We start from the raw sequence: 13,326 nt of genomic DNA on the forward strand, positions 1-13,326 counted from the left end.
GTCTTATGCATATATTATGTTACATAAGTACACTTTGGAGACCCAAAGTCTCCATACAAAGGAAAAATTTTGTAAAATTTTGTAATGAATATTTTGTAAATAAAGGTACATTTGGCTAAAATTTCCTGTTTTCCTTATGTATGGTGACTTTTGGGACACCCTGTTTGTCCCAGCTGTGGTCTATACTCTGTATAAAGACTGCAGCTCTGCCTCTTCACCCCAACAGTACAAAACAAAACAACCCAGAAAGACCTTTCTTTTTAGGACAAACTAGCCTTGATAGAGCTTACCCTTCACTTTGATAGAAAGAACTTACTGTCCCTGGCCTTGCCAGATCCAGGTTTTCCCCAGGAATGGATCTCTAATATTAAATGATGTCAAGACTGGGAAATCACTCTAATTATTTTTTCATTTGTCACTACCATCTTTGACATAGAAATCAAGTGCATCAACTAAATTTTAATCTTCAGAGGAATCAGAAAGTACAAATTTTGATTTGTTTATTGGTAATAGCCAGTTTTGCAAAATTTTCTATTCAAAAACACATTGAATAAAATCTGACCTATGAATACTTCAAGTTTTAGATTTTTGTCATTTTGCCTTTTTTTCATTCACTTCTATATTTTTGAGGACTTTTATTTTTATTTATTTATTTAATTTTTTTGAGACAGGGTTTTGCTCTGTCACCCAGGCTGGAGTGCAGTGGCATGGTCATAGCTCACTGCAACCTTGAACTCCTGGGCTCAAGGGATCCTACTGCCTCAGCCTCCTGAGTAGCTGGGACTACAGGCATACCCCTACCATACCCAGCCAATTTTTAAATGTTTTTAGAGACAGGGTCTCGCTATGTTGTCCTGACTGGTCTCTAACTCCTGGCCTCAAGGGGTCCTCCCACCGCAGCCTCCCAAAATGTTAGGATTACAGGCATGAGCCACTTGTGCCCAGCCCTATTTTTGAGGATTTTAAATGGCTCTAATTTTGCTTTAAATATGTCTTAAGAGTTTTTGATATTGAGCAAATAATTCCATTTAGTTTTTCCAAGACTATATTCAGTGGAGACCCAAGAGAATCTTAAGTGGTCTCAGTGGGAAGCTAGCCGAAGGATGATTTTTTATATAGGGAATATTGTGATTAGAGCTAGACTGATCGTTTCACTCTCCTACCCAAAAACTTCAGTAATTTCCTTTTCCTGTGAAATTAAATGAGGACTCTTTACCCCGACATTCAGGTCCTTCCTTCATATGATTCTAGCTTATTTTTCCATCCTTGCTTATACCCCAAAACTCTAGGGAGTATATATTTGCTTTCCCCTGATACATACTCTGTTTTCTGTCTTCTGGATCTTTTCTCTTGCATTTTCGTTTCATAGAAATGCCACCCAGCTTATCTGTTGAAAGGCTATTCCTCTTTCTGTGTCCAGTTCAAAAGCTGTTGCATTCATGGAACTTTTAGGGATTTACTTATTTCTCCACTCCCATCATCCACTCTGCTTCCCCACTTTGTAACTTTTACAGAACTTATTTCATTCTCTCACATTATGTCTTTTTTGTGTTTATGTTTTTCTAACAGGTTGTTAAGTTTGTTGAGTATAGGAAATATGTCTTATTCATTTTAAAATCTCCTATAGTACCTTGCACATCACAAGTGTTTGAAACATATTTGTGAAATTGAATTTGAATGGAGGAAGAAAGAGCTGACTCTAGAAGCAGATATTATCATGTTATTATTTTTTCAGAATGGAAATAAAATGGGTACAATGTTTAATTTATTACAGTTTGTTATGGTATATTTAATCCAATAATGCAAATTGTTGGAAAACAATTTGATATAGCAGTTATACTAAAGATTATAAAGCAAAAAGTGAAAAATTACTTGTCATCCCATAACCTAGAAATAACTCCTGTAAACATTTTGGTAAATATCCTTCCAGACTTCTTTTCTAAGCACATGTAAATATACACTATATATTGTTTCTCTTTTCAGAAAATGCAGGCTATTGTACATACTGTTTTGTAGCCTGTTTTTAGTTAACTATAAGTCATGGATGTCTTTCCATGTAAATAAAGAATTCACATCATTATTTAGTGGTCTCCTAGTATTCTTGACTGTAGAATTTATTTAATAAATCTCCTGTTGATATTTTGCTATCTTAAAACACCATTGTGATGAAATCCACCTGTCTCATTAGTTCCTTAGAATAAATTACTAGAAGTGGAATGACTAGGTCAAAGGGAGTGTCCTCTTAAACATTTTTGTATTTATTGCTCAGTTGCCCTCCAGAAAGTTTGTATGTAATTATACTCCTACCAGTCATACACGAGAATACTAAACTAGTTTTCTCACACCTTGCCAACCCTGGGTATTATCATTCTTTTAATTTTTTTAGGTAAATTTTTTAAGATGTCACTTCAGGGTTTTCATTTATGCATGCTTTGTACCATCTTAGGGATCCATAGTGCTATAGGCTTATTTTTATCAAAGGTGAAAAATGAGAGGTAAATGTTTTCCTATCTTGTGGCTCTAGGTTCTGTGGGAGTAGAAGAAATGTAGGGATTGGATAGCTTTTATCTAACTAATTAACTATTTATTTGTAATAACATAATTTGTTTTTTAATAAATTGGCATATATTATAAAACTAAAGTTTTTTCTTAAAAGATTAATAGTATTTAATACAAATAAAATCTATCTTGTTGAACACTTACTGCTTGTTAGCGCTAATATACTAGGTGCTTTTAATGGCTTATCATAAACTATATAGTAGACAGAGCAATCTTTATTTTATAGATGAGGAAACCACGGCTCAGAAAAATGAAGCAACTAACCTATGGTGACAATGATAGCTAAGTAATAGAGCTGGAATTTTACTTGGTACTGAATTGATTATGAAGAGAGGCTTAAATAGAAATTACAATTATTTATCTCCTGTTGAATCTATTGGTATCAAGCTTTTTCTTTTTTCCTAGAGTCGAGAAGAGAATATATTATATAAAATTTGATAATGGGTTAGTGCTGTTAAAGATTCTCCACTGAATATTTTGTACAGCAGGGGTCTCTAAGGAATGATAACCTATGAAATTGGAATGCCTCTCTATAAATTATAATTCTTCAATTCTCTCTCAAAAGCCAACGGTTAGGAAGTATAGCCTAGGCTGGGTGCGGTGGCTCACGCATGTAATCCTAGCACTTTGGGAGGCCAAGGTGGGAGGATCGCTTTAGGTCAGGAGGTTGAGACTAGCCTGAGCAAGAGCGAGACCCTGTCTCTACTGAAAATAGAAAAAATTAGCTGGGCTTGGTGATGGACCTGTAGTCCCAACTACTGGGGAGGCTGAGGCAGGAGGCTCACTTGAGCCCAGGAGTTTGAGGTTGCAGTGAGGTATGATGACACCACTGCACTCTGGGCCGGGCAACAGAGTGAGTGTCTCAAAAAGTAAAAAAATAAAATAAAAAGGAAGTGTAGCCTATTGTATGAGAGTAACAAAGTATTTAAGGAATGCAGGGTGCCCTGAGCCATATAGTGCCTTACATGCCTACGTATACTACTCTCACTTTGTTAATCATTTAATCATGAGATGATTAGCCATTTTTTCTTTACCTGCTTTACCATGGCATTGGGAATTTTTTAAAAAAGATGGTCACTTACTCTTACAGAGCTTATTGTATGAAGCAGAAGACAAAGAAGCTGTAGTTCAGTGTGATTCGTTGCTATCCATTAAAAGACTCTCATATTGAATAATGAGTGTATTCACTTACTATATTGTATGTAAAAGGCATATCTAAAAGACACTTCAAATGTAAATTGAAAGACTCTAAAAAGGAACTCCAAAGTAAAATGAAGATACATGAATGGTTATAGACAAGATGGAAAAAACTAACTCTAGGGTAATTTGGAAGCCTTTTCAGAGAAAGTGACATTTTTAAATGACTCTGATGTGCCAATAAGTATTTTTTTATAGGCAGAGAATGCAGATAGGGAATTTTAGGCAAAGGGAGTAGCATTTCAAAAGAATGGAAGTTTTGAAAAACTGTGGTACATGTGGAAAGTAGAAAGTAGGTTGGTTGTACTAGAGCTCAGTGAGTTCCATGTGTGGAAAGTGAGGGAGAAAAGCTAGGAAGGAAGGCTGGGTCTAGTTTGTGAAGGTCATTCTATCAGACTGAGGTGTTTAGACTTTATCCTGAAGTCACCAGAAGTTAAGCAAGGGAATGATAGGATTCTGTCTGTGTTCTGGGAAGATAATTCTTGGTAGTAAGGAGGGTATTAGAAGAAATCCTAGAGAGAGCAAGACCTATAAATAGAATATTGTAATGGTCTCAGCAGAAGATGATGAGAATCTAAGGTAAGGCAATGACAATGATATAACTAGAAAGAGTTAGATCTGAGAGACATTTGAGGAGTAGAGTGGAACAGAGTGAAAATAGCATGGAGATTAATGCTCTTAAGAACCAGCTTTAGCCATTTATTAACTCTATAATCCTAGGCAAATTAACTACTCTGAACCTCAGTTTGCCATCTATAAAAGACAGATAATAATCCCTGCTTTTAATGGGATTGATATAAACAGTAAATGAAATAAAATATTTAGAAGTGTTGAGGAACCCAAAACCTCTCTCTATACAAATGTCATTATGATTAGAAATAAGGGAAAGAAAAGAGTCATAGATGGCATTGAGGTTTCTAGATGGGATGGTGGTGGGGCTTAGAGAAGAGAAATAGGGAGTTTGATTTTGGATATATTGAGTTTGAGCTACATTTCAGTTTGGGATCTCTAGGAGGCAGTTGGAAACAAATTGGAATTCAGAGAGAAGTGACCTAAGAGAGAGAGATTTGAAACTATAGCTTGAGTATATTCTATGGGAACCCCAAATGGACACTCTTGTCTCCCTTGTCTCCCTGCCAGTGTCCTGCACGTCTCTCAGACTCAGAGAATGAAGAACCTTCTCGAGGCCAGATGACACAGACACATCGCTCGGCATTTGTTTCCAAGAACAGCTCCTACTCCTTAGCGTTCCTGGCAGGGTAAGAGACTGACACTGAATTCAGTCCGGGGTCTTTCATTTCTAGGTATGAGCAAAAGGGACTTGGGGAGCAAAGGTATTTGTTGTAGCTACTTTGGGGGATGTGGAAGGGGAGAAAAGAAAGTAGGAACTGGTTTTCAAATATGAATTAGGGAGAAAGGGCTGATGCGAATTTTTAAAGAAAAGTAACATTTACCCATTCTCAGGGGAAGATCGTGCTAATTGCTCTGCTGCAAAGTGTGAACCTTTCATCCTGGGGGAGGAAACTAGAAAGTCATCTTTAGTCCAACAATATCCATGGACTCTCCCTCTGGCCTTTAAAACTAGGAAGTAAGGCCAGAGTTGATTTTCTTTTCAGTGCCTAGCCCTAGACCAATATACATCTTCATAGGTGTCAGGAGGGCAAACTGAAAAGTCTAGAAGACCCTTGACTAGGAATCCCTTGACTTTGTAGGCCCTGGAGAGGAAAGGGGAAGAATTGGATGGATGGTGGGTGCTTGAGGGATGATGAAGGGCTAGATGGGAGGAAGGAAGGATGAATAGATAGGAAGGAAGGGAAGAGAAGAAGAAATGGAGAAAGGAAGGAAGAAATCGGTCATTCATTCAACAGATATTTTGTGAACAGCTGCTACTTGCCATGTTCTGTTTTAGTATAGAGATGCAAAGATACAATCTTTACCCCAGTTCATTGTCTTTTTGTTTAAAGCTGGCATTCCTCACCCTTATCCCTGGGGTCAGCTCCTTCCCACCAGCACTATGTAGTAGATCTCTCTTTTTTGCTGTCCCTATGAACACTCACTAGGACCCGTACTATCTTCAGGCTTTTATTGCTAGTCACTCATAAATATGACAAAAAGAAGCCACGAAAATTTAAGAATTTTATAAAACGCTCACTATTGTGACCCCTGATATAGTTTCTACTTTGGAATCCTTTTTGTATATGTTCTTTTGGAGTAGTCTGATCTTCCTCTGTTATTTCTGAGAGTAAAATTCACTAAATCTCCCATTCCTTTGAATGCCTTCCCTTCCATAGGTAATAGCAGCTCTTTCTCCAAGAAGGCCCCTCCCAGAATATTTATTCACTCATTTGACATTTGTTGAATGGCCAATGTATCATAGCCACTTAGGCTTGGTTGATGTAATCAGGACCCAGTAAGTAAGCCAGTATCCTTTCCATTTATGATGAAGATGGGACTCTTGCATTGTGTGTATGAACTTGAACTATAGATTCTTTTAAAGTTAAAATATTAAAGATTGCTGCCAGTGGTGCATGCCTGTAGTCCCAGCCATTTGGGAGGCTGAGGCAGGAGAATTGCTTGAGCCCAGGAGTTCAAGGCCAGCCTGGACAATGTAGCAAGACCCCATCTCTAAAAAAAAAAAAAAAATCAAGATTGCTTGACTAAGAATTGTTGGCTCCAGATTTTGTGTATGGATTTCTCCCTATTTATAGTAGACATATCTTAATGATTATAAGAGGACTCTACTGAAAAGAGAAAAAGATCAAATTATTCATTCCAATGAAGCCACAATAAATACTCCCTGAAGCTAATATGTTGCTTTATGAATTCTATGATTAATTAATATTTCATAATTTAAAATAATTTAGAAAGAAATTTATATTAAAATCCAAATATGGTACCAAGGGAAAATTGTTCCAATTAATTGGAGTAGTTATTGAACAGGTGAATTACTTATTACCGATTCTAGTCTCTACCCTTATGCCCTTGTAATTCATTCTTTTAAAAAGGAGGTAGTAGGTTAATATGCCATTAGTTAGAAATGCCTGGCAAGGAAATATAGAAAATTCTTTTCTAATAGGCAAAATTGTAAAGCCTATACAGGAGTGTGCTTTTGATTATAAATGGCTTTTGGACATCTGTTATATATCTTCTCTCCCTGCTCCTGGTCCATATGTATATCTTACCCTATGTCATTGGGACTAACTAATAGGAGAAATTTCACTTAAGATTTTACTATTAAGAAACACTTGCAATCAATATTATACATTTCTAGATTTCAGGGCTCATTTTCTTCCAAACATCCAAGGTTGTGTGCTGAGTTCAATTATTAGAATAGTTATTAAAACAATTAATTGGATTTAATTGGTAGGGTTATCTTTTTAGGAAATAGTTTGTTGATGTCGTGGAAACCTTAGGTTGGAAAATCAATTATGGTAATGTAATGAATTGTGTCCCTTATTTAGAACATGCCTTTTCTTAGATAAGAAAATTATTAAGTTTCAGTTCCACATTATATTTAGGAAAATAATATAGACTTGTTAGTGCTGATAATGAGATGTAGCATATGGATATATTAAAAAAAGACGTAGCATAGTGATGGTTGCACAACAGTGTAACTGTTTGCTTAAAAATGGTTAAAATGGTACATTTTATGTATATTTTACCATCATAAAAATTTAGCATTGTTTATAATTTTTGGATATTTCTAATGTGCTTTTTCTATCTATTAAGCAACAACAAAAGAATAGATTTCTCTGCAAGTCTTTTCCTGAAGAGAGTACATATTAAAAACTTTTAAAGGTTTTACAACTGTATTTGAATCAAATGAATCCGCCATTTGTTTTTCTTATCTACTTTATAAACTTTTCTTTCTTAAGCACAAAAGCATGGAGGTAAGGGTAAATAGGCATGACTGATGGGATGATTATTTTGGAAGGAATGCATCAGTAGATTTTGGCTGTGTGTCTTGCCAGTAGGTCAGCCTATTTTCATTTGAAAAATTCAAAGTGAAGAAGGCTTTGCAGCCATATTAATGAAGTTCTATAACCCTTTGAAAATGAAATTTCTAAATAGCATAATAGTTAACCCAAGATCATTTTGAAGTAAATCACAAAACATGTTAATTAAAAATAACCATTTGAACCATAAGTAGGATATAGAATTGTAAAGTTAAGCTTTGATTTTAAGTATCTGGAAACCAGTTTAATTAATCAACTAATTAATTATTTTAAAAAATTTATTTCCCTTCATTCCTCATTTTCCTCTTCTCCACCAGAATCAAACTAAAAACATGGTTGCAAATTCTTCTTATATTTCAGCCTGGAAAAACTTTCTCTTGAGCTAGTAGTGCCTTTTCTTTTTCCTAAGAGCTCCATGTCCAGTTGCATTTTCCTTTTTGCTTCGGCTGTCAGGAAGTTCAGGATTAGGACAAAGTTTTCAATTCAGTCACCATGGCTTTCCAACATGGCCTATAGTTTTTTAAAAATAAAAAACTATGCTATGCCCTCTTGCATTTTATTACTTAATATAGGCTTTGTTCTCCATTAAGGCTTAATCTTTATGTATTGTTACTGTAAATCACTTCAAATTCTTCTTTGAAATACAGTATAACCGTATAAAGAAATATAATCAAACCGATCATCTTCTTTCCAGTTTAAAAAAAAGAAAGGGATGCCATTCTGTACAAAAATCGTATCTTAAGTAAATGGTGCCTAGCACGATTTCTGCAACACGATAAGCCTTTAGTGACTAATATTGCTGCTGCTGCTGTTATTTTATTATCTTCTTTTGGAGCATGGACTCTTAGAGCTGAAAGGAACCTTAGATATCATCTTATTCAACCCTTTTGTTTTATGGATGGGAAGACTAAAGCCCAGAGAGAGAGCATGGCTTGCCAAATTTTATACTGCTAGAACAGTGGACAACTGAGTTAGAACTGACGTTCGTTGGCTCTCAGTTTAGTTTATTGCTCGTTCCGCTATACTCCATACCTTCTTATAGATCCTCGCGCTGCCTCTGCTCGTCTTCCCCACTAGACTTTAAACTCCTTAAAAGCAGGGATAGCATCTTGTTCACTATTTTAATTGGAATACTTAGTACAGTGCCTGGCACATAGTAGGGGCTCAGTAAATATTTGTGGAATGTTTGATAGGCTTTGTGCTTGTGGGTAGGATAAACTGGGGCTTTGTCAGAATCGATAGTCAAACTTACAGCTTAGGGCCTCTAGGAAGGAGGGCTCCTGGAGTTTTGGAGGGACAGATTGGCTGATGGCTGTTTTTTAAGTTAGATTTCATAGGATGAATAGGGGACTTAGGGGGAGGTCTAGCAACCACATTGATAAAGCTTTTATACTATGAATTTGCATGTAGGCTTCTAATATATTTAGCAATAGCTTGTGATGATACTTTTCATAGATATTGTAAAAGAAAGATTTGTGTCCTCCTGAGTAGAAATTAGCCATAACTACATCATTTTGTTTTCTAATGTCCAGATACTTTTAAGCCTGAATTTGTGGTAGGCACATAAGAGACCTGACGTCGCTGTGCTTTCTATAAGGTGTATGTGTAAGAAGAGATACAGAGACTTAGTGTTAGATTCAGTGATATTAAACACATGCCCAGTGAGTGTTGGAGTGAATGAAAATATACAGACCCTCTAGAAATTGGTTCCTCTTGCTTAAAATGCACAAATTAAATGCAGAAGCTTTCAAGTAACAGAAACTAAGGGGATACATAAGTGATGTGATATTGGAGGACCAGCTTCAGGATTGCTGAAAGGAAGCAAATCCAGAGAGGTAAGGTGTGGTGTTTTAGGGAAGAAGTAGCAGTGTGACCTTGAGTAAGCAGTTGACCTTCTGTTTGATCTGTGTAAAATGCAGGTTGTTATGCCCTACCTGCTAGCTAGCCAGAGGGGCCTGCTCAAGATTTTTTAAGATTCTTCCCACCTGTAAACTTGAAATATCTAGACTTTTGAAGGGTGGAGGAATTGAGGCCAGGGAATGAAAAGAAAAGGGTAGGGGTAGTTAGGAAGTTCCATAAAAATCTAAAGATTAGACTTAGCAAATTGTGTGTGGGGAATAGTCAAACAATGACCTGAGGAGATTATCAGAGAAAGATGCAGCAGTGAGAGCAGTGAGTTAAAAGAAATGTCAAGACTTGATAATGGCCTGGGGCAAGGTAGAAGTGTGTGTGTGTGTGTGTGTGTGTGTGTGTGTGTGTGTGTGTGTGTATGTGTGTGTTGGGAGAGGGATAAAGGAATTGGAACAAATCAAGTGGTTATCAGCCTGGTTATTAAGAGGACAAATCTTAATAACCATTAATAATAATAATCCATTATTAAAAGTAATGGAATATGGTTGGAAAAGGAAGATAGTTTAAGGAGAAGTCATGTGGAGCTTAAAGAGAGTGGCAGGTTTTAGAGGTGTCAGTAATATCTCCACCAAACAACAGATGTTAGCATGGATGTGGTGAAAAGGGAGCACATACCATTGTTGGTGGGAATGTAAATTAGTACAGCCTCTATGGAAAACAGTATGGGGACTTCTCAAAGAACTAAAAGTAGATATACCATTTGATCCAGTAATCTCACTACTGGGTCTCTACCCAAAGGGAAAAAAGTCATTATATCAAAAAGACACCTGGACTTACATGTTTATGCCAGCACAATTCACAATTGCAAAGATACAGAATCAACCTAAGTGCTCATCGACTAATAAATGGATAAAGAAAATGTGGTATAAATATATACCGTGGAATACTACTCAGTCATTTAAAAGAATAAAATGCTTTTGCAACAACTTGGATAGAACTGGAGGCCATTATCCTAAGTAACTCAGAAATGGAAAACCAAGTACCGCATGTTTTCATTTATAAGTGGGAGCTAAGCTATGAGTACACATGGTCATATAGAGTGGTGTAAATGACATTGGAGCCTCAGAGGGGGAAGAGTGGGGGGATGGGATGAAAAATTATCTATTGAGTATGATGTACACTATTCAGGTGATGGGTACACTAAAAGCCTAAACTTCACCACTATATGATACATCCATGTAACAAAAAACCACTTGTACCCCATAAATCTATTGAAATAAAAGAGAGACAGATAGACAGGGTGGGGAAAGTCTTTCAGAGACTGGAAGAGGGTCCTCTCCAGCCTTTAGCTTCTTGATGAGACCCAGCTCTGCCAGACCTGAGGGTATGATTAAGAAACCAGTGTGTCGTAAGTATGTGAGAGACAGAGTAATGACCAAGCAAGTGAGAGCATGAGCTATCTAATGTTTTATGTCATGCATTATCATTTGAAACCATGTTTTATAAGCATTTGTAAGCATTAAGTCTTCCAGCTTTCCAGCTCTATGTTTCTGCTGGCTACCCCTGCTTTTCTTTGTTTGTAAGTCAGACTCATAGTGAGTGTGGGTATCTTTAGCCTAACTAGACATCCCAGAAACCATCTGGTGTCTTGGCAGTGGAAATTTTAAGCCAGTTGCTTTTCAGACAATGCTGCTTTCTCTTAATTATGGCTTCGTTATGTGGTTGGATAGAGAGCTTCCCTAGATGTGTTGGGTCTGTTCTGTGGCAGAGTAGAGTAGAATGTTAGATCAGTATGCTATGGTGGAAAGAGCACAGATCTTAAAAATCATAGACATATTACAGGTTTAAATATTCACTTTAGCTATGTGACTATGGAAAGATCACTTCTCATATTTCTCTATAAATTTGGGATGATGATACTTATATCATAGTTTCTGCGTGGATTAAATGAGATACATTTTATTTAAAACACTTAGCACAGTACCTGACAGATAATGGGTTCCTAATGTTGGAATTTTCTTTCATTTCCTTAAGAGAGAGGCATTTCTGCACATATTTTTATTAATTTCTAAAATATTTATTGAATATATTCACTATGTGCCAGTCACTATGTTGGGGTTGGGCATACAGAAATGAATGTATACAAATGAGGGAGGAATAGTTACTTCCCTCATTTTTTTTTTATAGCAAAATGATGTTTATTTTGAGCATCTGGGTGCAGATGGGTAGAGGCCGAAAAAGGAATCCACCTACTTCCCTCATTTTTTAGTGAAGGTATTGTTTGAGTACTTTCAATCCTAAGAACATAATCACATTTACTACTTTCGACTATTCTGAGTCAGCATTTTGAAGACTCTTGCCCTGACCAAATGCTAAAATAACAATGCTAACGTTATCTGTATATTATCTTTACATATTATAAAATATGTTTACATTTGTGATTTTAGCGGTTTAGTGTTAGAATTTATATCCCATATTGCTAGAAGGACTGATTGGGCTTCAGAGCAGTGCCATGGTAATAAAACCCTTTCTTGCCTTATAATTGAAGTATATCATCTGTATCTTAAAAGGTACTTTGCCTGGCGATGTCAGCAAAAATGGTAGAATAGGGAAATCCAAAAGCCCATCCCTCCACAAAAGCAGTGAATAAACTGGCAAAAACAGTCAAAATCAACTTTATTGAAACTCTGGAAACTAAAAGTTTACAGCAAATAAGTAAGTGCTTAATCAAGAAAAAACACCTGAGTGTTGGCATTTAAAGAACTCTCTGTTGTATCACTGACTGACTGTTAAGCTAACAGAACAGAGACTTCATTTGTCACATTTGACAAATAGTGTTTACAAAATCAGTTCAGAAAAGTCATTGAGCAAACAATGAGTACAACACACAGCAACAACAAACTCAGGAGGGCAGAGAATCTGATTTTCATTGTTGCTATATTATAATATTCAAAATGTTCAGTTTTCAGCAAAAAAACAAGGCATGATAAAAAACTGTGACCTACACACTAGAAAAAATTTGATATTCTTGATATAGACTTTAAATCATATGTACAAGAGCTAAAGGAAACCATGGACAAAGAACTAAAAGTAGTCATGAGAACATTGTCTCAACAAATAAACAATATCAGTAAAGAGAAATTATAAAAAGTAACCAAATAGAAATTCCAGAGCCAAAACGTACAGTGACTGAATGAGCAGGCAGAAGAATCAACAAGTTTGAAGATGGGACAATTGAGGAACAGAAAGAAAAAAGAATGAAGAAAAATGAACAGAGCCTAAGAAATTTGTGGAACACCATTAAGTATGCCAGTATACACAAAATAAGAGTCCCAGAAGGAGAGGAGAGGGAGAGAAAGATGAAGAAAGAATATTTGAAGAAATAATGGCTATCTAAACGAAAATCCAAAGTTAAGCAACAGCTACTCCAGATAGGAAGGAGTCAGTGAAAGAACTCCAGAAATATGAAGAATCAGACTGGAAGGACACCCCCAAAAGGGAACACCAACTCTCTATCAATGGATACAAACCAAAATCAGAACACTGAAATGACAGATGAAGAACTTTGAACATGGATTGTAAGAAATGCAAGATAAAATGGAAATCCAATACACACACACAAAAACCCATACACACACACACACACACACACACACACACACACACACACACAATCCAGGAAATAAATGAAAAATTCATTAAGAAATTGAAATATTAAAGAAAAATCAAAAATCTTAGAACAGTGCATGCCATGGAGTAAACT

The 13,326-nt window shown here is 36.2% G+C and overlaps 1 protein-coding gene across 1 annotated transcript in view; it reads left to right on the forward strand.

Moving 5' to 3' along the window:
* The window catches only part of RNF169 (ring finger protein 169), a 79,013-nt gene that overhangs the window by 54,162 nt on the left and 11,525 nt on the right, over positions 1 to 13,326 (forward strand). Inside the window, exon 4 of the mRNA XM_012645595.1 lies at positions 4,897 to 5,015. Coding sequence (XP_012501049.1) covers positions 4,897 to 5,015 — 119 coding nt within the window. The remainder of the gene's footprint in view (positions 1 to 4,896; positions 5,016 to 13,326) is intronic.

This window comes from Propithecus coquereli, unplaced genomic scaffold (assembly GCF_000956105.1).
Source record: "Propithecus coquereli isolate 6110/MARCELLA unplaced genomic scaffold, Pcoq_1.0 Scaffold235, whole genome shotgun sequence".
NCBI lineage: Eukaryota > Metazoa > Chordata > Mammalia > Primates > Indriidae > Propithecus > Propithecus coquereli.